The 25,224-nt window shown below is 34.2% G+C and overlaps 3 protein-coding genes and 1 long non-coding RNA gene across 7 annotated transcripts; all 4 read right to left on the minus strand.

Moving 5' to 3' along the window:
- On the minus strand, nt 1-1,765 carry LOC112735732 (uncharacterized). Its single transcript, XR_011870338.1, has 2 exons — nt 1,434-1,765; nt 1-910 (listed from the first exon to the last, which is right to left on the minus strand). It is a non-coding gene; the product is annotated as an uncharacterized lncRNA (long non-coding RNA).
- Nucleotides 1,766-11,296: 9,531 nt separating this feature from the next.
- LOC112736923 (uncharacterized) lies at nt 11,297-12,472 on the minus strand. Its single transcript, XM_025786598.3, has one exon. It carries the CDS (start codon nt 12,193-12,195, stop codon nt 11,650-11,652), a length of 546 nt encoding a protein of 181 aa, XP_025642383.1. The 5' UTR covers nt 12,196-12,472; the 3' UTR covers nt 11,297-11,649.
- A 2,390-nt stretch (nt 12,473-14,862) lies between these two features.
- Nucleotides 14,863-20,891, minus strand: LOC112736924 (coatomer subunit alpha-1). Of its 2 annotated transcripts, none has more exons than XM_025786600.3 (4): nt 20,270-20,891; nt 19,696-19,965; nt 18,468-18,962; nt 14,863-18,157 (listed from the first exon to the last, which is right to left on the minus strand). In XM_025786600.3, the coding sequence occupies exons 2-4, from the start codon at nt 19,901-19,903 to the stop codon at nt 15,204-15,206; spliced, it is 3,657 nt and encodes a 1,218-aa protein (XP_025642385.1). In that variant the 5' UTR covers nt 19,904-19,965; nt 20,270-20,891; the 3' UTR covers nt 14,863-15,203. The 2 variants fall into 2 exon arrangements, with proteins under 2 accessions (XP_025642385.1, XP_025642384.1); XM_025786599.3 differs by having other exon boundaries at nt 19,696-19,945; nt 20,270-20,677.
- Nucleotides 20,892-20,994: 103 nt separating this feature from the next.
- Nucleotides 20,995-25,156, minus strand: LOC112736925 (uncharacterized). Of its 3 annotated transcripts, none has more exons than XM_025786601.3 (11): nt 24,914-25,156; nt 24,729-24,820; nt 24,439-24,547; nt 24,170-24,268; nt 24,005-24,070; nt 23,807-23,923; nt 22,568-22,642; nt 22,156-22,258; nt 21,829-21,876; nt 21,564-21,685; nt 20,995-21,430 (listed from the first exon to the last, which is right to left on the minus strand). In XM_025786601.3, the coding sequence occupies exons 1-11, from the start codon at nt 24,995-24,997 to the stop codon at nt 21,332-21,334; spliced, it is 1,014 nt and encodes a 337-aa protein (XP_025642386.1). In that variant the 5' UTR covers nt 24,998-25,156; the 3' UTR covers nt 20,995-21,331. The 3 variants fall into 3 exon arrangements, with proteins under 3 accessions (XP_025642386.1, XP_025642389.1, XP_025642388.1); XM_025786604.3 differs by having other exon boundaries at nt 24,439-24,527; nt 24,914-25,153; XM_025786603.3 differs by lacking the exon at nt 24,005-24,070 and having other exon boundaries at nt 24,914-25,135.
- Between the last annotated feature and the right edge of the window lie 68 nt (nt 25,157-25,224).

Here is a 25,224-nt window from a genome sequence, read left to right on the forward strand (position 1 = left end):
TTAACATTAAAGATTAAAAGATTATATAAAGCGTATCACCAAAACAAATAGAGCAACAAGACAAAACAAACAGCAGAAAAACAAAACCTACTTATTATAGGGGCATGGGCATGTATACATTATGCTACATCATCCTACAGTAGTACTATAGTGTATCAAATCACGTAGGTACATGTGTAACAAATGAATAATGTATATAAGTTGACCCAGTCTCCAAGTTTCAACTAAATTAACAACAACAACAACAATAATAATAATAATAATAATCTCCTTCATAGGTTCTCATTTATTTATTAATGACTTTGTCTCTTAATCCCTTTCATCTTGCTAGCTACTTCTAGAAGAAGTTCTAAAGATAATAATATACATGAGATGAAGGTAGCTTAATTAGTTAGCTGAATTAGAGTTCCATGGTAATCCTTTTTGAGCATCATCACAATATCGTCTAAGTTCCTATAGTCACGTTTTTCATATGATGAGCAAGATATAATAATAATTAAGAAACAAATTAAATTTAATCAAGGTTTAGGAGGGTGTGAAAAATAATATGGCATAGCAGGAGGCCTAACAAAAGAAGTAGAAGAAGATGATAGAAAAGGCTGATCATGAGGAAGAGGAGGAGCATCAATAATGGTTGGAACATTATTACTACTATTACTCATCATCATAAGGTTGAGATTATTAGTATTACTGTGTAGGTGATCAGCATGATGATGATGATGATGATGAGGGTCTATGGAGTTTGATGGTGGTGGTTGATGAGGGCCTTGATCATAAAGAAGACCACTGAAAACATGTCCTCCAATGTTGACAGATGTTTGGTACGCAATTTCATTAACACTTTCATCCATGGAACGCACCCTAACGCATCTGAATATTGCCACCGAACTCATACTTGCTGGAAACTCCTCTACACATCATATACCAACAGTCCAACAATAATATTCATGTTACAATCATATTCATCATATAAATATTGTTCTTAATTAAACTTTGATGAATTAGTATGACAATAGTAGGAAATCAAAAATGTTATATGCACGTAAAAAAATCATTTACTAAATCAGTTATTATATATTTATATATAAAAATATGTATAATTTAATTTATTTTTAATATATATTTTACAGCATAATTAATTTTAATAATTGATTTTAATATTTATATAGAAAGAGAAATGACCTCGTGATATAATATCATAATTTTGAGGACAAAAAATTTAAAATTTGATATTTATTAATTATAAAGGAAAAGTTTAAGTATAAACTAAATAAAATAAAAAAATTTTATACAAATTTCATGCAAATCCAAAAAAATTCCGGGTGAGTTTAATTTTGTGAAAAAAATAATTTTATTACAACAATAACAAATAAAAGTTGGCATATAATATAACATTGCTAATAAAATGAGTTGTATGTATGTATGTATGTTACCTGATGATGATGAATATGGGGTGTGCTTGTGCCTTTTAGGGATATGTTGATGATGAAGGAAGTGTAGATTTGTAGTGAGAGAAGAGTGATGATGATCCATGAGTAGTAGTGATGATGATGAGGATGATTTATGGCGTCTTCTATCGACAGGGATCCAAGTGCTTCTAACATGGGTTGGGCAGTGGAATCCTTTGTTCTTGCAGCAAGTTCTGCACCTTGTGTATGAGCAATCTTTCTTTGCTTGGTTCCCACAGTCTGAACACTTTGAAGAAAAACTACTATTACCCTTCAATGCTTCTTGCCCTTCCATATTCGATGCCTTTAATTTCCTCTATAATCATCCCCTTCAACAATTATATTCTACTATATAGACTCTACTACTCTACTACTTTATATATAATATCAAAAAACATACCATACACGGCTTAAAAAATGAATTCACCTAATAAATATTGGTTACAACGAAGACTTTATAATTGTCTTCGTGTGAAATATTTCTTTTTGACTCTTAGATGATGGATTGATGGTTAGATTTTAATATTTATAAAAGTGTTGTCTTTGTTTAAAGTGTGGCTAAATAAATAAGTCACATTTTTAAACAAAATATCTTTATGAAAAGATGTTTTGTCATTTTTATTTAAGTAGTTATCATAAATATTACTATTAACTATATTATTTATGAACTTAATTTTAATGCATTATTGTGTAAAATATTTTATATAATCGTTTAATTATATTTATTTCTTTTAATAGTTATTTATACAATTAATATAAAAAATAATTATTTTTAATAACCTGATGTTAAGTAATCTAATATACCTGTGATTCAAATGTAGTTTTGTGTAAATTAAATAAAAATATTAAAATAAGAGATTAATAACCAACAAACTTATGAAAAAATACTTTTATTAATAATAAATAAGTAATACATACAAGAACTAAAAATATAAGATGATAATAGAGAATAAGTGTTGAGACATTTATTAATATATACCACAAAAAAAATAAATTAACTCTTTTAAAATGAAATGAACTTAAGTAGACCTTGTTGTTAGATGTTCCAATAAAACACTCGAAGGATAACTTTTAAAAATTTTTTGTATCTAACTGATAAGAAATGAAAAATAATGAAAGAACCAAAAGATAACAAGTGAAAAAATATAATTTCATAAAATTTTCAGATAAATAAAGCTTTCTAAAAGAAAAAAAGTTGAGGAAAATCTTTTTATATTCTCAAGTCATTTTAAAAAGAAAGTATCTTGATCAATAATTATAATATCATATGGGTAATGTTAAGTAGACAAAAAAAGTCAGAATTTGTCTTATTTAACGTTAATTAATTGTCACAATAATTAATGAATGCTAAATAAAACAAGTTATAGCTATTTTTTGCTGATTTTCTTTGGTTACCAAATATTTCCGATATCATATTCAGTCGATTTTTCTTCTTCCAAGATCATTCATTAAATGGGTAATTGACAAAGGATACTTTTGATTATTCTCCTATTATTTTAAGTTTCTTTAGTTAAAAATGAGTATAGAAAAAAATGAAAGTCTAGGGGTCAACAACTTTGTTAAATTCTGCCCAACATGTAACAAAAAAAAAAAGTGAGTTATTAGATGAAATTTCACACCAATCTCACACCATTAAAATTATCATTGATAACTATTTGATGTTTACAAATCACAAAAATTGATGGCCCTTAGCATTCCTCTAAAAAAAAATCCACATCCACAAGTTAAAGGTAGGCATTATTCGAAATGTTTATGTCAAAATAGTGCATACCTCTAGATAAAAGAGTTTTATGACATGTGACATTAATAAAAGAATATTTAATTTAATTTATTTTTAATTAAATGATATTATCTATACTTTAAATTCAACTAATCAACTTTACTAATTGAGTTCTTATTTAAAGAGAAACTCAACACATGTGAGTGTTTTTTTGAATTTCATCCTTTTAATTCAATACCTATTAAAAAACTTTACTCTCTTTTTTTTTGTCATATTTTGAATAATCTCATAATTATTCATACACAATCAATTTATATCTTTGCTGTATAATCAACGTGTAAATTTATTTTAAACTAATAGTATATTAAAATTAAATTTATAATCTATATATTAAAAAACAAATAATAAATAAATTATTTATATAAAATATATATTAAAATATAAAATATATAAAATAACTGATGTATTTATATATAAATATACAATAACTCATTTGACAATTTATTTTTAGTGTATACATAAATATTTTATTAATATTCTTAATAGTAAGAATAAATAGATGTGGCTCACTTATAAATAAATAAATAAATAGAAGTTAAGGTGCCAATCAATAATGGTGGAGATAGAATAAATTCTACTCTACATATTGGAGTAAATTCCACAAAGGCATGGAACTTATTATTGTAGCAAGAAAATTTAATGAAAAGAAAATGATAGTAGTAGTAGAAAGGTGAGACAAGTTCGTAAAATACAGGCACATATAATAATGGCTAGAGTTTATGATGGTGATTTGGAACAGATAGTAGTCTCGACTTTAATTTAATTTGCATCTGTCTATCAATATATAATCTAGGTATAGTACTATACGGACATGGACAGTAAATTAAAGTTGACACCTTGGTTTGGTATGTTAAAGATTCGTCCCATCACTTCACAAGTGCCTCACTTAGACTTTGACCTACGTTTACCGCCGCTTAAAGTTTAAGAAACCTACTTTCCAACGAGTGAAAAATAAATCATTCAAATTAAGAGTGGGTTGGTCAGACAAAATTGAAACAAAGGGGAAAAGATGTCACTTTTTATTTTTCATATTGAAAAAATTAATGTATTCGCTATTATTATTTAAATTTTGAGTGTTATTCAGAGATATGAAAGATAACTACTGTTAATAAATCGAAGAATCTTATTTAGTATGATATAAATTGGATGCTAATTTTTTTTAAATTCTTAATTCTAATTCACCAATTTGAGTTTTTAAACTTTTTATTTTTTAACTACAAAATTTATTCTTAGAGATTTGGGGAAGCAATTACTTACTTAGATGAGTGTGAGCTGCCTTACTTCGTCAATCCAGTCTCTTTGAGGAAGTCGGGCAAGTGGTGAAGGCCAAATCTTTTTAGATTGGACCTTTGAACTTGGTTAGACCTGACTTAAACTTTGGGTCAGAGTATGAACAGATGTCATTTTCTAAAATAGTCTATTATATATGTTGTATCGAACTTTGAAAGATTGGAAACACCATAATTTTTATAATTTAAAAAAAATAAATAAAAACACGACAATGTCATTTAACATTGTCAAAATTTTAAAAAATATTTTCTAATAAAAATGTTAATGACTTTTGCTTTTAAATTAATTAAAAATACGTTTTAAATAAAATGTTAGTGTCATTTTGTGTCTTCTAAAATATACGAAAAAGTTATAGTAGAATTAAATTGACGTAAAATCAAATAATATAGTATAACACATATCTTTGATCAATATTAAAAAAATTTAGTCAATTTTCTAGTAAATTGAGTAAGTTGCAAGAGATAAAGATAAGATTCGAAAAATCAAAACACCTAGTCTTGCTTTACAGTATGCAACGAAAAAATTATGATGTCAAATTAGCTTTGAGAAAATCGTGATTTAGAAATCAATTTTACGTTGATGGATGTGAACAAACACAAATACATATCACTCTAGGACAATAAACATACATTTCCGTGATAAAAAAAAGAAGACAACACAAAATTTACGAGTACTCACTCAATTCTTATTCAATTGCTACAGGTAATTATCCAATTTGGTGTTAGGCGAATTTTTATCAACACTAATTTTTAGACAGAACAGAGCAGAATAAGATTTTAGGTGTACTTACCGCTACTTGTTCTGATAATAATAATAATAAACAAAATTAAAAATTATATATTCATCCTTGATATTATAGGATTTTTTATTTTATTAAATAAAATAAATATAATATTTACCAAAATAAATAATTTTTAAAAAATTTACCGAATTAAATTCTCTTGTCATATCTTGTTTACAGTGTAAACGAGATGACAATGTGTATATTTCGTTTACACTGTAAATGAGATATGACACGTAACGTAACACGTGTATATCTTATATACGCACTGTTATCTCGTTTACACTGTAAACGAGATATGACCCATTCGCGCTTATATATAGAAGTCATTTATAGCATACTTTTGGGTTTCAGTTTGACTTTGTCAACATCTTTCTCCCCTCTTTTAACCCTTTCTGACTATACCTTCGACCCAAACGGTGATGGCGCGCCAAGTGGGGAACGACGGGGACATAAACAGGCTGAACGAGACGACACATTATGCCGGGGCGGCCGACTTCGAAGTTAGTTTCGTTATGGTTGTTAAGTTTAATGATGTTGTCATTGTTAGAGTAGTGATGAAGATCTGGAACGTTGGTATGTGTTAGGAGTTAGGTCTGTAGGCTTAAATTAGAACTCTATCCACTTGTGCTAGGTTGGTATGACATAAATATTATTAGTTTGGAACGCTGTTATTGCTATGTTGTTAGTAGTTATAAATTTAATGCCATTAGAATAGCGTGTATGACACTGTAACCCGTTAATAAATTTTGATATTTTTATTTTATTTGACGTTTAAGACTTTATTTTGTTGTATTATATTGTTTAATTTGTAAAAACAGTAATAATAGAAATAATTATTCTTGGGACTTTTCAGAGATAATAAATATTACCGAAAGTAAAATTAATTTTTTAAAATGTTAAACAAATAATTTATAAGTTATAATTGATTTTATATAATTTAAATTTTATTTCTGTTTGTAATTATTCAGAGGCTTCGCCTCCTGTTGCCCCCGCGAGTGAGCTATACTTTACTTCCACCGGACGCCATCGTCTCGTATCTGGCTGAGGCCGGATTTGGCGACACCGTGCTGCTGAGGGATTTTACTTTTGACAATTCCCTCATTTCGGCACTGGTGGAGCGATGGCGTCCACAGACACACACGTTTCATCTCCCGTGGGGTGAGGTCACTATCACCCTGCAGACGTGGCGTACCACCTGGGCCTACACGTACATGGTAACCCCGTCGGGGGGTGTCTCCGTGACTTTGCTAGGTGGTACCATACGGAGACGTGGGCGTTGGTGGAGCAGCTCCTCGGCACAAGGCCTCCCTTGGCAGCACATCAGGCGGCTTAGAGGAAGGAGGCGTTCACCCTGAAGCTTGTTTGGCTACAGGATCGTGTCCGCCAGATGTCCTAGACAGATGATTCCGAGACCCTCCGACAGTACGCCAGGTGTTATATCATGTTACTGATTAGAGGGTATCTAATGACCGACAAGTCCAACAATATGGTGCACTTTCGCTGGCTACCGCTGCTCCGGGACTTTGCGGAGTGTAGAGCGTTTTCGTGGGGCTCGGCTGTGCTGGCCTGGACGTATCAGTCCCTATCTTTGGCAGCTCAGGGGGCGTCACGGATATCGCTGGCTGCATTCCGTTGTTGATGTCCTGGATCTATCAGAGATTCCCCTAGTGGTGGCCACCAGATAGAGGTGTCTACCAGTATTCGTTGGCTGCGAGATGAGAAATATCTTTTTTATGTATTTGAGTTAAATTATTTTTTCAAATATTCTGGTATGTTACTTAACGAACAGTATATGCTCTCCTTCGATGTGTTAGGTTGGTTGGATTGCCACAGCAGAGCATGGATCAGCATGAGACCAGGGTCCTACGTCGGAGGGTTTCCCTTGACCGGCTACGGTTCGACGAGGTTAGTTGTAATATACGCACATTTTTTATTTTGGATAACTAGATAGATATCGTATACATTAGTATGCTTGTTATATGGATAATTCGAGAGATTTCGTCTAATAATTGTGTTTGTGTTATACTGAAAACTTTCTTTCTTTAGTTTGCATGGAGAGTATACGATGACCCCTCCCTGTAGGCTTTGTGTCCGCCCTGGTTTCGTGACGAGGAGGAGTGGGGGACATGGTTGTCAGCCGTCCCGCTGTTGTGCTTCAATATCGTCCGTTTTCACCACGTTGATCGGGTGAAACGGCAGTTCAATGGAGAGCAGCAGATACCAGGAACCCCGGTAAATCTTGATAGGTGAGATTGATGCTGTATTTCTATTTACTTATCTGCTAAAAGAGCTCAATTATTATGACCTAAGGAAGAATTTAACACACCATTTTCATTGACAGGTACCTGACTACTACTAGTCGAGGTGAGGATGTATGGTGGCCGCTCAAGCTGAAGGAGCGGTACGATAGATGACACCAGAGGTTTGAGCCCGGTCGCCGGATCACTGTGTAGCACACATGACGGGAACATCCAAAAGACTTTGTCGAACATGCAGCAGTCGCGCGCTAAGAGGTGTCCTTCGTAGTACGGTTTGACTTGTAGGTCACATATGGTGCCCGGGAAGCAGCTCTGCAGTGCCTGAAGCAGCTTCGGCACCTTGTTGTACGACTCTTTCCAGTTACCGTAGATCCGTGCAATGACCTTCTGTTTCGCAATTCACACCTTTCTGTTCGAGGATTTGAAGTGATAGCTTGCCTGCACCGCACCTTGCAAGACCGGGATACTAACAGACGGGTTGGACTGAATCAAGGGTAATATGACTCTGCTTATGAGACTGCTATCTAACTGACGATGGTCTTGAGACTGGTGGGTGCCAGACAGCTGTGTGGTCCACCAAATCTCCAAACTTCCCTAACCACCACATAAAAAAATTTATTCTTACACGACATCTCTACCGGAAATAACATATAAGACAAAACTACTCAAACTCACAATTAAACTTGAACTTACCAGTATCCGAGATTCTGACGAAGAGCGACACGGAGGCTACATTGACACCCACTGCTGGCTTGACGGCACTGCATATGGTACTTTAAGCGGTCGGACTCGATCACCCGGTACTCACCACTCCTACAAATACTGTAGTTCTTCACATCTTGAAGCACCGCCTCTCGGCTTATGAACCTGTGTCCGACCCGAAACTATACGCCGCCGTCCATGTTGTAATCTACACCATAGCTGTCCTCCACTGGGTTCCTCTCATGCATGGCGTCCAGATGTAGACTGTGATAGTGACTTGGCACAGCCGATAGCGCCGGAATTGGATGAGGTGGAGGCAGCACATGGCGTGGCGCAGCCCCCGCAGGTGTCTCCGGCACAAACTCATCCTCATCGCCACCATCGGAAGACTTAGTGTCTGCACTATCCGCCACGTAATCCTCGTCCGACTCCTCCTCACCCTCCTCTGCCTCATGCTCCGGAATCGCGACACGAATGGGAGGTGGTGCGAGAGGTCCGTCGTCCTGCACGTAGGTTTCCTGTACGGACGACCCACTACCACCGTGACCCACCTCGGCAGCCAGCTCCATTACCTGTTCACACATGATCCTCCATGAATGTCGAACATCAGTCGCACATGCTCGTCTCCGTAACCGGAAAACTCCATTTTCCATGGGTGCCAGCAACCTATACGCCACCCTTCCGATTTTCCTCCCTTCGCTTGTGTCCCACCGAGCTTGCTCAATATCAAACTCTTCAAATCCGACAACGTCTCCACACGCTGAGTGTGAAACAATATCGGATCCTGACACTCAAATGTCACTCTGTTGTCGCCATTCCTCATGCGACAATTGGGATAAAGAAGCACAACTATGAATGGATTGTTACTGGTCATTCAACTATGTTTTTCATATAAATAAGAGACAGAAGAAGTATATGAAATGTGTGTGAAGAATACCAAGGGTTACACATCCTTTTATAGAACCTGAACATTTGTTATATATATATATATTTACAGTGTAAACGATGTAAACGAGATGACGTTTTTACATATGTCGTTTACACTGTAAACGAGATATACACGTGTCCGTCTGACTTACGGTAAAAATCATCTCGTTTACAGTGTAAACGAGATATGGTAAGAAAATTTAATTCGATAAATATTGATAAAAATATTTATTTAGGTAAATATTACATTTATTTTATTTAATAAAATAAAAAATCCTGATATTATGTGACTATTATTTTTTAATTTAATTTATATTTGCATGATATTTAAAGTTTTATAAATTTTAAAATTTAATTTATATCATCTCTCCAAAACAGTTAACCAAATAACCAACCATACACTAAGGCTTGGTTTGTTAAAACTTTTTGGAGAGGTGTTTGTACTTTTAAAAAGTATAAGCACATCATTTTGCGTTTGGTAAATTAAAAAGACCAAGTGCTTGTGCTTGCAATTTTTAAAAGTTAGGGGTGCTTTTGAAAGCACCTAATAAGGAACTTTTTAAAGTTGGCTTGTGCTTTTTAAAATTTAAAAGTCTAATATAATCTCATATGTTAACTAATTTTCAAATTTAATACTTGCATTTATATTTATTATAATATTTTTAAATTTTAAAAGCTATTTTACCAAACGCAATTATTGTTACTTGTGTTTATTGAAAACTATTTTTAATTTGATTTACCAAAAATAAATTCTACAACTTTTATAAAGTCATCTTTTAAAAATTAGCTTTTACAAACTACTTTTAAAAAGTAAAAGCTTTACCAAACTAAAGGTTTGTTTGGGTGAGCTTTTTAAAAAAGATCTTTTTTCGAGTTATCTTTTTTTAAAAGATCTTATAGAGAAGTAAAAGTAATTTTATGTTTGGATATGTCATGTAAAAAGGTCTTTTTATCAATCAATTATGTTTGGGTATAACAATATAAAAGTACTTTTTTGTTTATTTATTACATGAAAAACATCTTTTTTTTATTTTACTAGTGCTTTTACTTTTACTACTAGAAATTTGCCAAACACGTTAAAAAATAAAAAAAGATATTTTTTCATTGAAAAAAGATCTTTTTTTAACAAAATAATGGCACCCAAACATGCACTAAGCCTATATCTATTACTTCTCAATGACGGTGCCGTAATCTCCATCATAACATCATTCCGTGACGGCTTACACTTGGCATATTTGTTACTTGTGCATTACTCCTTCTTCTCATTATTATTATAAAAAAAAAAACTACTAATCATCTTCCCATTCCCCTAAAGGGACTATATTCATAATCCCGTACAACTACTTCTACTGAAGAATGCCTATTGCCAATTGCTGTAATATGAAATGAATGTATAAAATATCAGAAACTTTTCGGTGTAAATAATTAAGAAACTAAGAAACAGTCCCATCCTTTAGTTCTAAGGGCTAGTTTAGATGTCATTAAATTATTAAATTTTTAATATATTTGGTACATGTTTTAGTAATTATAAAACAATAAAAAATAAAATTAACTTTTGTAGAATCCGCAATATTCATCTTTTACAAACTTGCTCATAAAAATATAGTTTTGAAAATATTCCTAAATAAAATAAATATAATAATTACATAATACATAGAATACAGATGAATAAGCTGTTTACATCAATGATCATCCTGTTTCTTGTTCGGAAAGTGGGACTTGTGTGTCTTGGATATTTGAGATCAACTCAAAACCTCTTATTTATAAAGAACTATTTTTAAGAGAGATATGATTAATTTATTTATATAGAAATGCTTTCCATTTTTCTTATATATTCCCGTGGGCTCAATATATCACAGAAAAAGTCTTCATCCTTGATAACATGTTCCCTTCAAACTAAGCACTATGCAGGCAGAGTATTCCATGAGATTAAAGGATTGAGAATGTGATCATTTTGAGATTATTAACCCAAACTAACTTCGCCATTGGTGAAAATATCACCTCATAGTTACAGATTCAATGTTAGATGTGATTACTTACCAACAATGCTTGCAAATATCAAACTAATAGTAATATCTGAATTAGAAAAAGTGCATACACATTCACATTATTAAACTCAGTGTTATTGCCTGCGGATCAGAGATGGATCTCAATTGAATCCCTTTAACAAAACATAAAATAAAAAAGATTAATTAACCCCCTTAACTTTCAGTCAAATTAAAGGCTAGGAATGATTATTCAACTAAGATATACATTTAGAAAATGGTACCCACGTTAAAGAAATTCATTTACATAATACATACCTAATCCTAAACAACACAGCCATAAATATTCAAATAAACACAAACTAAGCAACAGTTCAACTAAAATCTAAATAGTTAAACTAACTAGAGAAACCAGCAACCCAATTCAAAGCCCTAATTATTGAAGAGCCCTCCAATTAGCAAATTGGATCGATAATTAGTAAGTGTGCTTAAGACCTAAACCATGCTTACCACGCACACACCCTGGCCTTGTGTACAAATAAGGGTTCCTCTTTGAATTGTTCATTTTCGAACATGCCCTTTTCCCTAATTTCCTCATCCTCTGCCTCTCAAACCTGTTCCCGACATTCCAAGGAACAAGCTCATCATCCAAGTCATACCCATCGTCATCATCATCATCATCTTCGTCGTCAACACATTCAACCTCTTCATCATCGTCGTTGTTATCACGATGACCGTGATCATGATCAACAACGTCACGACGAGGGATGAAATTGCCAATTCCTTCAATTGGGTCAACATTAGGGTAAGAAATGGGGGAAGAATCAGCGTAATTGAATCCATCATCAACAATATTACCATCATCGCATTGTTCTCCCCATTCTTCTTCAACATCAAAGAGATCAACAAGTTCCCACTGCGAAAGGGTATCTTCGTTCACATCCAAGAACCGAACTTGATCAAGGATAAGGAACTGTGTCTCCATCAAAGACGAAAATGAAGATGATGATTGGTTTTCCATTGTTATCACAATAACCCTCTTTCTTTTCTCTGTTTGATTTGGATTTGGAGTGGAAAACTTAAACTAAGGAGAGTAGTTTTTTGGGATTGGGTTGTGATTGTGTGATGTATGTTGTGTTTTTTAATTTTTTATATAAAAAGCTTTACTTCTTCTACAAGACTATTCTGTCATGTGGAACAAGGTGACAACGTGGTCCAACCAATGAAAATTTGCCAAGTGGTCACCAATGTATTATTTTTATATTTTAATAAAAAATACAATAATAATTATTCCATTTTGTTAATTAGATAATTTTGTGTAAAATATTTTATAATATTATTTTATTACAATATTTGGCCCTATTTTTAGTCTCTTTAGGTATTTAATAATTATTTAAATATAGTACTATTTACTCAGAAAATATAAACATTTTTGATGAATTATACAATAGAGATGTAAGTTTATAAATTTTTTTTATGGGATGAAATAGTATTTAAAAAATTATAACTCACATTTTAAATAACAATAATATAATAAAAAATAACTACAAAAAAAAGTTATACTCTCTATACAATTTTAATCTGTCCAGTAAAATATCCCAACAATTTGTTTCCTCAAAATTTAAAAGAAATAAAACATTTGTGTCAACCATTATTCAATCAAACGTGCCTCCCAAGTCCCAGCTCTGAAGAGAGGACTTTTATTGACTTTCACACACTTTCTTCCTTCCTTCCTCAGCTCACGGGAAAATTATGAAGGAAACAAATAAAAAAGAAATTTAGCTGGAAAGTTTTGTGGACTCTATAGTCTATAGTATCATTCCAATCTTATTATTTAAATACATTAGCTTTCTTTTTAAAAATTTAAAAATAAAATAGAAAAATTATTATGACAAAGAAAGAGTATAATAAAAGTTTGGTCTCTAGTACAGAAAAATGGCTTGAATGTTGGGATACAAAAGTTATAAAAAGTTAAAAACACAGTGGCGGTGAGCGAGGAGGGAATAAAGCGGTTAAGTATTATAATTGACTAATTGAGAAAACAATAAAAATTTTCCTTAGTGTTTTAACTCCGATAATTAAAATAATTCTCATATGTAAATTTGATGGAGGAATTATTTTAATTCACGGTTTACAATTTAAGAAACTATTTTGATTATATATTTAAAACTAGGAGACCAATTTGAATGTCAAATTAAAGTTGAGGGACTATTTTAATTATTATTTTCTATCGGTGTAAAAATTAATGCGTCACATAAATTTTTTGTTAATGACATTAACATAGTGATTGATGGAGATACAATTTAATTTATAGTTTAAAATTGATGGACCATTTTAATTATTTTAAAAACTAAAAAGGTATTTTAATTATTGAATTAAAACTGAAGGATCATTTTAATTGTTATCTCTATTATAAAAAAAATAAAGTATTAAATTAGTCCCTACATTTAGGCATAATCCTATTTTGGTCCTTAAAGTTTAAAGTGTCATAATTGAATCCAAAAAAATTTCATTTTTAGTTTTAATGTAGTCTCATCATGAAGTCAAAGTTAAATAATGAACGAAATATCCTACATAACAGCCGTACAAAAACAAGGCCTCATGGTGGGACTACATTGAAGTTAAAAGAAACTTTTTTAAATTCAAATAAAATATTTTAAACCTTTAAAGACGAAAATAGAATTACGCCTAAACGTAAAAAACTAATTTAATACTTTACCCTAAAAAAAAGTTTAGGACGGGGGCTTCATAAATACTGCCGGAGGGATTTTTTAACTGTGGTTCAATTACTAATGTGGATAGCTAATTTTTTTAAAAATATTATATAATTAATAAAATTTATTATTTTTAGTTAATATTTAGTTTATGTTCTAAATACTAAATACTAAATTTTAAAATCTAAATTTTAATAGTATAAAAATAAAATATTAATTCCTGATATTTCTCTCTCAAAATATACTAATATTTATACTAATGTGGATGACTTATTTTATATAATAAAATCTATATCTATATCAATACAAGAATACAAAGGTCGGTACAATAAAGTATAGAAAGATTTAATTTGAGGACTATATATTAAGGTTGTAGCTAATAATGCTATTTTTACTCTTGAAATATATATTGTTAGGTAATTTCTTTTTTTTTTGTTTAGTTATATATTGACTATAGAATTGTTAATCATATAACATAATTCGAACTATCTAATATAAAAATGCAATTAACAATTTTATTTTCACTCTGCTTAAAATATATTGGATTAGTTAGCTTTTTCTTTTTTCATATATAGCTACAAATTAGTTATAAAATTGTTAACTATATAACATTATAATAACATATCCCGTTACTTCTTTAATCTATGGACAATGGTGTACTTACAAAAATAGTCATTTGAAAACGATAACAATAACTAAATTAGGGATTAATAGCTAATATGCTAATGTTAATTTGTCAATTACAAGTTTACAACAACCCTAATAATCAATAACTAAGTATTTTTTTTTTTAATTGTGAAACTACACCTACTTCTTGGTGTAAATATAATAGTTATCTACCCAAAATATACACCTAATTGTTGATTGCTATCAAATTCAACAAGGGGGAGATTTTGGGTGAAGCTTCAAATGAAAATATGCCAAAGCCTAAAAAACAAAAAAGATGAAAAGGTGAAAATAAAAGAAAATAATCATGAATACTGAATAGACATATAATACTTATTAAGGCCTCAAAATGTAGCGATATCCAACTCAACCTAAAAATTAATTCAGCAGAGTACATGAATGAAAAATTCACATGCCCAAAATATTGATAGGCTTTTTCTCCATCATCCTCTTATATTTGGCGAAGAGTAAAAAAGAATTAAAAAAGAAAACCATGAAAAATAAGAAAGAGAAACGAAGAAACATACACAACAACTTCTTTTAGCTTCTACAAGGAATTATATTAATTGAACAATAGGGACTAGTATCTGTTGTTGAAAATTGACCTGAAACAAAAACTGAACAAAGTGCTTCCGTTCCAGCGAGTTCATCAACGTATCTGGGAAGGAGAACAGAGCAATCCAGAAGCATCGGCCCCTACAACTGCAAGGTCACACACAGTGCATAGCTGACCCTCCTGGCTCAGCACAAAGCGTGCAGTGCAATACGGGCAAGAAACATCCTTCTGTCCGCGGTAAATTGGCACATAAGTTGCACCACAAACCACAAATGGGTTTCTGAAATCATAGTTCAACTGCGTGGTATCGGTCATGTTCTTTTCTGCAGCTCCCAGAACTTGCCGTGCTGTCTTGGCATGGTTTTCGACAGTAGGATTGGTCTCGAGTAGCCTCCTCGCAAAGTTGGCAGCTGTGGCAAGGTTCTTTGCCTTGTAGCAGACAGTCATTGCATTAAGCAAAGCTAGCCTCAAATGAGGTGTCTGGAGATTGCAATGGGTAAAATATGCGGCAAGCTCCTGCTGACGAGCTGGATTGTCCTTAATTTCCCTTCTCTTTAGCTCCATTTGCAGACCCAAAACATATTCTTTGACTATAATAATCAATTCCTTCACATCATCAACTTCCCTCCTCGACTCAACGACAATCAAAGGAATTGTATGAAGAATACTGGTAAATGTCTTTAGGGCCTCGGTGAATTTCCCTGCTGTAGTTGATTTATAACCAGCTTTGAGCTTTTCATCTAATTGAGACAGTTTGAACGGCAGTGCAGGTGGGCCTCTCACATTTGGACTAGATGACTCGCTCCAACCTCTTTCAACAGCAAGCGATATAACTGGGGCAGATGAGAAGGCACGCAGATAGGAGTGGCTGCTAGTATGAAGATCAAGGAAAATGGATCTCAAGGGAGTGAAGTTCTTTATTCCAAGTTGCCTGTTCAGTAACCTCATTGCCGTATCAAAATTGCCAGCAGCTGCATGATCAGCTGCAAGAGATGATTTCTGAATCCATATCTGGCTAACTGGCATACCAGGTGTTGGGGCCACGAAAACTGAAGATCGAGTACCAGAAGCTTTTGGAGTTTCAGCTTCAGGGGGAAGCTCCAGATCTTCCAGCTCCCATCCACCTTCTCCATCATCCTCTTCACCCGGCTCTCCATCATCCAAAATTGCAGAAATGTCTCCATTTTGTATGCCATCCACATCAACCATATCAAGCTCCTCACCCCAATCACCATCAGCAGCTTCATACTCTTCTTCTTCAGCATCGTGCTCTATATTGCTAAAGCCACCTTCAAATATGCCTCGCATCACCCTAAGAAGGGGCCAATCACCACTGGTTATTACAGGTGATGGTGGCATCAAGAGAGATGGTTTTTTCCCCTCAGGCAAAGATGGAAGATCATCCCCCAGTTCAGCTGCAAGCCTTTCAGCAACATCATGTAGTCCATGGACTTTGGCAGTGATGTATGCCAGATGCAAATGACCCACATTCTCCAAAATCTTAACACGCTCTCGGACATCACCCATATATAAGGCATTGTGAAACTGGCCCATCACATCGTTCTTGACTTCGGCAATTTTCAACATCTTTGCAAGTTTCTCCACATTACCAGTAATGAGATAAAGGAAAGACAATCTCTCAAAATTTTTGGTCCTCTGGTATGCATATTCTACTATACCAGCATTTCCTTGTCGAAGAGCTTCAACCCCTAATCGATACCAGTGATCTTTCTCATCAATTGCAGTGGCTGATGCAACGGCAATTTGAATGTTCCCACTCTCTAAAGCCAAATTGAACCGAATTCTCTCATCTTTCACAAAATGGAGGGCAACTTCAGGAAACCCTTTCTGCTGTAGATATGCAATCATAGCCTGCCCACAAAGCTGGGAGTTCTTTATCATGTTCATAACATGGTCATATCTTTTCTTCAAGAGAGAGAGCTTAAAGATATATTCAGTCGCATCAATAGCTATAGCTCTGTTTTTCCCATCCCGACCCAAGCAGAATATGGTGTTTCCAACAACTTTTGTGATATATATTGGGACATCCAGTGTTTTTATTATCCCGCTATCGCCATTAGGAAGGCAGTACTTGATATGATTTAATGTTGTGTAAATAAAAATGCCATTTTCATCCCATGCTCCACTTTTCACGCGGATTGTCTCATGGAGGGTGCATTGGTGAACAAGCTTCTTGCTTGCAATGACAATGGCATGTTTGCTGAGCAAGGCAACACTTTCCATGTCATTAGACCAGACAACATACTTGATAAAAGGGGTCTGAAGATCCCCAATAACAAGCCTCTGCTGAAGATCAAATATAAAAACCCTATCCTCTGACCTACACAACAAGTTGCCTGTTCCAGCATAAAATATGGCATCCGTGGCAATTGGCAGAGCGCTCTTTTTAACAAGCTCATTCTTCAGATTTTTAACTAGGACTTGATTGCTGGTTTTGTCGAGCACAGCAAACCTATTCCTAGCCACAAAGACAGCTGATCCACCAAGACCTTTCTTTGGCTCTTGCATATCGCCCCTACCAATAAATGCGCCATCCTTGGATATGGTATACAACTCATAAGACCCACCCTCCACATCTGAACAGAGAAGAACTGCATTTTCAGACGCGCTATAGGAAAGAGTCTTCGGACTTTGATTCAGGGTTAAAGAACCAGGTCGTCGAATTGTAAGAACTTGTGTCTCTCTCTGTGTTGAAAATTCATAGTAACGCAAAAACCGGTCTTTTGCATAGAATAAACAATCACCACTAACAGCAAAAGCAGGCCTTTCTCTCTCCAGTTTAAAGACAATCATTCCACTGTCATGACCAGCAGCCAACAGATTCATTTCAGGATGTGTTGCAAGAATCCAAAATCGATCATGCTCTCTCCGGAAGGTTTGAATTCCAGTGCGCTTTGTCGCATCCCATACTCGAATACTTTTATCTTCAGAATTTGATACAATGATGTCCTGTTTGGCATGGAACATAACACATGAAACATTATTCATGTGCCCACGCAGAGTATCCACTTCCCATGCCTTAGTATCTGAACAGAAAACATAAATTTTATTAATGAAAAGTGCAAGACGACAGCAAATACTTTCTCTTCTTGGTTAACCAGCTACTACAAAAGTTAATGCACACAAGAAATGTATTTTATGATACATTTTTGCTGCCAGCACTAAACACTGATACGCTAATTTTTTTAATAACCAGAATGGCATCAAGAGTATAGTATATGAAAGCCTAGGGCAGCCCAACTATAGTATGTATGTAAAATAGGAAGTCACAAATACTACCACTCGGTTGTTATTCCGGACAACATAAAAAAAAAAATAACTAGGCTTCAGTTTTACCATTCATCCTCCAAAGTTTCACTTGTCGGTCATCAGCTCCAGAGACAATGAGAGGAAGTGTAGGATGAAAAGCAGCCCAGTTGACCCCCCGATCATGACCTTCCAACACATATTTAACAACTGCATCAACACCACCAAAAAGATCCGTGTTCATCTGACTCAAACGCAATATATCATCTGAAGGAGGCCCAGCCTTCCTTTTGAGAGAACCAATATCCCAAACGCGAACAGTCTGATCCAGAGAGGCTGACACAACAATATCTTCTTTTGGATGGAATGAAGCACACATAACATAATGATTATGCCCCGTTAGGACAGATATACATGTTCGTGATTGCCAGTTCCATATGCGAATAGTCTGATCATCACTGGCACTCACAATCCACGGGTTCTCATGATGAAATTGCACAGTGCGAATATAATCAAGGTGTCCTAGAAGAGTGAACAAACATCTATGCAGCTTGTAGTTCCAAACTTTAATCTTGTAATCGTCCCCTGACCCAAAAAAAAGAAACACGAATAAGCAGCAAATAATATGAACCCTCCCCCTTCTACAAGTAACAAAATATTTTTTCTTTTCTTAACAACATAATACACCAAATTCCCTTCCCTTCTTTATCAAGTGACAAACATAAGTGCAGGAAAAATCACATTTAAACCCAACCAATGGCACACAGCTTAGTTTAAAAGAACAGATTAGTTACTAAGTTAACAGATCCAGATAATCTCAATTACACCAAAGATATTTCTTTTTAATATAAATTACAGCCAAAAACAAATCTCGAAACATTACAAAGTGTACCCCTCATTCGTACTGCTCATTGTATCAACACCATGGGGCAACCAAAGATTAACAGGCAAAGAGATAATGAGATTATCAGCAGGGATACTCGAAGCATACTTATTACCATAGATCTACACAAACACACACAAAAACGCTTTCTAAAACTTAAATATATTGCCTAGCAGAATTGTTTGAGTGGATCCTAATATAATTTAGATGAGTACAACATAACCTAGATTATGTTTCCATAGTTGACTACCCTTGCATAGATATATGCAGACTAACAATGAATATCCACAGTAGCGGATGCACAATCAATGGATCAGTTGGGATCAATGCACAAATCAGAGTATTAAGCAGTCAATAGAACAAATCAATGGCACAAACAACACAATGGCCACTTGCGTATCAAAAAAAGCAATGGCTGTGAAATGGCGAGGTTACCTCCGGAGACAAAGAGAGGCTGAGAATTGTGGAAATGAACACCTCTAACGGGGCCATCGTGCTCGTCAAACCTGTCGATGAGGGTTCCCATGCGGTAATCCCATAGTTGGATCACACCACTGTGAAGACTCGCAAGGATCCAGGGCCTCTTGCTGTGGAAACTAAGCCCCTTCACTCTGTTACTCTTGGTCTCGAACTTGGTCAACATCTTCTTCTTCCCCCTTAATCACAAAGCACTCTTTCGTGCCCACTGCAGCACAATCCAATAAACTAAAACGGGATTAAATGAAGACAAAAAGAATAAGATTCTCGCAAAACCATAAGCTCAATTCTGATCCCATCCCGAAACAACACTTCCCACAATCACACACAAAGAGGAAAAAAAAAAGAACAAAAAGCGTATGTTTTGCATCGCAATTGAACCTCAGAATGTGAATATCAGCATAATAATCACATTTTCGTTACAGATCAGACTAAAAAGGAAAGAAAAATTGGAATCTAAGCGCATGGAATCGTTACTGTATTGAATTCTTTCGGGGAATGCAATGTGGGAGTGATGAAACATGGAATTTACCTCAGATCTGATTAGAACGGTGAAATCAATGAATCGAAAATCAAGTTCACCGACACAAGTGAGCTCATATATATGTAGAGAGAGAATATTCAGTGATCTTGTTTCAGATGAGATCTGTTAATTTTCGAAGACAAAGCTCTCAAAAGAAGAAGGGGGAGAAAAGAGAGATGAAGAGAATGGAATGGAATTTTTATTTAGTACCAATTTATATTTGATGGCTATTTGTATTTTTGTATAGTTTCGAAAATTCATTTTATTTGCTTACTGCAGTGCAAATTAAAGCGCATTTGGACCAACCCCAAAGTTACACATAACTCTGCGACTACACACTAGTCAAGTAATAAAACTTAATTACTTGCACGAGATAGTAATTTATGGCCTAAGGGATCTGGAATTTGCGGTGGCAACAAATGTGGTTTTTACTTTTTAGCTTAATTTGTAAGCAAGTCTGGTGCAAATTAAAATGGTATTACTAATTTACTGTGGACAAATCATTACACAGGGAAAAGAGGCACACACTTAATTTTGCTCCCAAGTTAATGTAGTTACTGAATTTTTCTTTTTCCACTTTTTTTTCCCTTTCAGAAATAAAGTATAAGTTAAGGACCCCCTCGGCAGATCCAGGATTTTTCTTTTCTGTAATACTATATAGTTGAATCATGTATTTGAATAGATCAGTAACAATGACAGATCCGACGCTTAATTAAACAAATCATAAGTCATTATTGCCAAAAGAAAAAGAAAAGTTCTGTATTGCTTGGTATACTCTCAAAACAATAATCTCTTTACAGCTCTATATCAATTTGCTAAGAAATAAACATTCCACATTCTAGACTCCACAACAATACTTTCTTTTGTTTTCTTCTCTACATTTTTTTATATACCAACTTTGGCTACAATATTAATAACCAGCTGAACAAAACCCAAACATGGTAGCCAAGTTATATTCTGATCCGTGTAGGTAGATTGCTACCTCTATAACTTCTCCAACTCACAATGTACTTGCTTCATGACCTCCGCAAACAATGATCCACTGAAGATATTCCACTGCCAAGCCAGCAATTATGGTTTCCCCTGAAGCACCTGAACAATCTCTTCTGCTCTGGTTTCGATGCCTTTCAGGTATTCAGTCAAAATCCGCTGTTGGTAAGAACCTCCCTCCTTTGTTTCCCAGAGGTGGGCAGTGATGATGATGATGATGATATAGAGCATGAATATGGAAAAGGAATAACAGCAGTCAAAAAGAAGATAAAGACAGGTGAAATAATGAAATTTTAAAGCATGGTTGTCTCACTGTTCTAATTAAAGTGCGCTCAATTCGTTTCTTGACGACAGCATCGAGCTCCTCTGGTGAAATATCTCCAGCACCAATTGTCAATCCTTTGATCAAAATATTGTTCCATTCTTCTTCAGGAGCTGCAAGGATCCAAAAATCGGTTGATGAGATATATGTAACCAGTAACCACACTTGCAGATTAAAAGTAGAACACTATATTTCAAACTAGACACACCACCCAGGCACCCACACACCAGAATATAAAGTTTATGGGTGTTATTACCTTGGATTATATTTTCAAGGAATTGTTCATCCTTCAAAACTTCACTCCCTGCAAGAAGAATACACAAATCTTCAAAATTAGATTAAAAGTTTAATATTTATGCCAATCAACAAGAATATGTGGAAAACAAGCCAAGACAAAAATATGACAAAAATTTAATGTCCAGCTCTCATTTCCATAATCAACTTTGTGATCGCCATATTTTTCTGAAAAGAATGGTTTTGTTAGTAAGTGTTAAAATAATGTCGGATCTACCACTTAAAAATCAAGTACATAATCTATTTTAAACATCATTTCATTCATTGGATACATCACATACAAAATTACCTTTCATAGCGTAACTTCGTCTCGAGAGAACAGTTGAAGCATAAAGTTGCAAAACCTTTTGCAACATAGCCTCAAGACCAGGCTTATCGCCATCTTCCTTTGCCTGCATATTACAACCAAGATACATGGTTGAGCCTCACAAAGTGATACCACATGTAATTTCAGCAGAGAAATGATAAATGAATGTATCATATATAAGATACTCATGAAACCGAACAAAAGCAGCATATATGCAACATCCCAAGAGATATCCTACTAGAACTAGAAGCTACCAAGGAATCTCAAAAAAATGTTGTGACATCTAACCAATCGATTAATAAGACTTAAATTATACAAAATTCTGACGGCCATTGACAATTGAAAATTCTTTCGGTTACATATACATGCAGAAGAAGTGAATAGAAAGACTCACTTGTCGTAGTTGTGCATTAACTTCAGCAAGGAAGCCCTCATCTAGCTGTCCTTCTTGTTCCCTTTGACTTATCTCCTAAATATTAGAACTTCAAATTTAATTAGATAAATAAAAAATGCTGATAAATACTAGTGTATTATGATCTACCTTTTTACTTATTAAATATATAAAATTATAATAAATGTGACATTAGTCAAATTGGTAAATATCTTTCAGTCTAATCAAGAAGTCTAGGGTTCAAATCCTAAAATAGCAAAAAGTATTTTAATGGATATAATGGTATTTTAGGAACGAAAATTTGTGTACCAAATCCCTCCCTATTCCCATTATATATAGTAGATATGCAACTCTTAAGAGAAATTTTCACTTTCAAATAAATATTGTGCTTGATTCAATTCAGCTGGAATTACAGAACAATACATAGCAATTACTTATACATAAACATGTTCATTATTGTTGTTAGTCATTTGGTCTCTTTTAAGTCTTATCCAATTCATTTTTCATAAAACTTGAAGATGAATAATACTCTGCCTCTGGAGATCTCACGCACATTACAGTAAATGATTATTGATGTGAAAATTGTATTGCAGCGTTAATTTTCATTGATGAGAATAAAAACAATCATCTAACACGCTCTGTGAATAGAGAGAGCCAAGACTTCACTATAACAAAGCAAATATGTTATGTGATGCATTGGGATTTTGAGTAACATGAGTCTTAAAGCAAAATGATAGATCATTGGTTATACATCTAAATAATTGAAGAGATATGAAGGCATTATAAAATACAGCTGTAATGTTTATATGGTGTGAATTGTTTGATGTACATGTTTCATCAGAAAAATTTAAACTTAAGGCAAAAGGCGTTGGATTGAATTTCTAAAACACTACAATTGCACTCTACAGAGAAAGTATCATGCTAACATTATCTGCAGTCAAACCAGCTGTCAACTCCACTTGAAAGTAACGGTAGAGCCAAAACACCTTAAGAAGTGGACAAACTAGAGTTTATATATCATTTGCCAAGATGCATAGACAATCAATGCTGTGGTTACTTGTATGTCATAGGATTGGGTCCATCATTAGTGATTATCAAATAGTATGAAATTTAATAAACTTGATAAGTTAATATTAATAATTATCCATAAGTGCAGAAAAACAGTGTAATTTAAATGAATAAGAAAGGCCTTCCAATAAAACAGGCCAGCAAAGTGTAGGTGACAAACAAAACAAAACTCACCATTTCCATCAATGTGAGTCCCTGAGGATCTCTTGGAGGCCATGAAATCTCTCCTTCATCGTCAACCACAGGTTTTAGCACACCCTTCAGGACATCAGTGGCAGACTCTATCTTCTCCTGCAACACAAGAAGAAATACCAAGAAAGAAAGTCAAATCACTTGTTAACAATTGTTGGCCAACTGAAGATGAAGGGATACCTTGGTCTTATGAACCACGCGATCCACCACGTTCATAACAGCTGCAGCCAACTCTTCATAATCTTTCTACATTTCAACAACAAACAAACAAAAGTATGTAGTGTAATAAAAGAATTTTGCACAGAAAGCAAATAATGAAATATTCAGAAAAGTTTAATATTGTACTTTATCATCCTCAGACTTGCATGTGTCAGACCTTGCCGCAAGTCGTATCCAGAAGGTTGGATTGAAAGCAAGGATATTCTCAAGAACAATTTTCTGAAGCTGATAACAATGCAAAACAATATCATCATTGAAAAACCAAAATCCAAAATCTATCAACACATATCATTTGAGTCCAAGCATCACGAACCATAAAATATGGCTACAATCAAGAAATCAAACAAATAACTAATAAAATAAGAGGAAAATGAAAGACAGAAGAAATAGTTTACCTGGTGAGGATTAGCTTCCCTAAGCATATCTATAAGCATATCGATTTCGACGGTCTTCTTGAAAGCATCCTCGGCTTCTTGATTTTTGGCTGCACATATGAAAGTTCCCCTGTGTTTTTTAGATCCAAACACGCCAAATTCACTATTCTTGATAACATCCTCATCTAAATTTCTAATCTATAGAGTTAGCACTACATAAACCTTCAGAATGATATAATAGCTAAATATTAACTTCTAAATGATAATGATAATTGATGTGTAGCAGTGCTAGTGTTTGTGTGTTACGGTACCTTCTCCTGCAACTCAAACGGAAAGTTGTGAGCCTCAAACAGAGACTCTGCTCCGAGAGAATCCGAAACTTACAAGGTTGGATGAGTGAACCCTAAATTATGAGAACAGAAATGGCGTCATTAAGGTAAGGAGAGAGAGAGAGAGAGAGAGAGAGCGAGAGAGGTGAAAAGTGTGAAAGAAGCACCTGAGCAAGATGAAGTGGATGAGATGGAGGATTAAGAAAAATAGAAGCAGAAGCAGAAGCGGAGACAGAGAACAACAGCCTCATTTTGATTCTAATTCTTAGTGTGAGATACAGATAACAGTAAGTTACTTCAATGGCGGGAGAGAAAGAGAGAGAGACACCTCTCAAGTCTCACCAGAAGTGCGTGCGCGACTTGTCACCACTCGTTAACTCCCTGGCCAGTGGCCAGTGGCCACCGCCACTTCCTGAATTTTTTTCAAAAAATTGTTGGGTTCATTATCGGACCGAGGCCCAACAATGCCTATTTTTAA

This window comes from Arachis hypogaea, chromosome 13 (genome assembly GCF_003086295.3).
Source record: "Arachis hypogaea cultivar Tifrunner chromosome 13, arahy.Tifrunner.gnm2.J5K5, whole genome shotgun sequence".
NCBI lineage: Eukaryota > Viridiplantae > Streptophyta > Magnoliopsida > Fabales > Fabaceae > Arachis > Arachis hypogaea.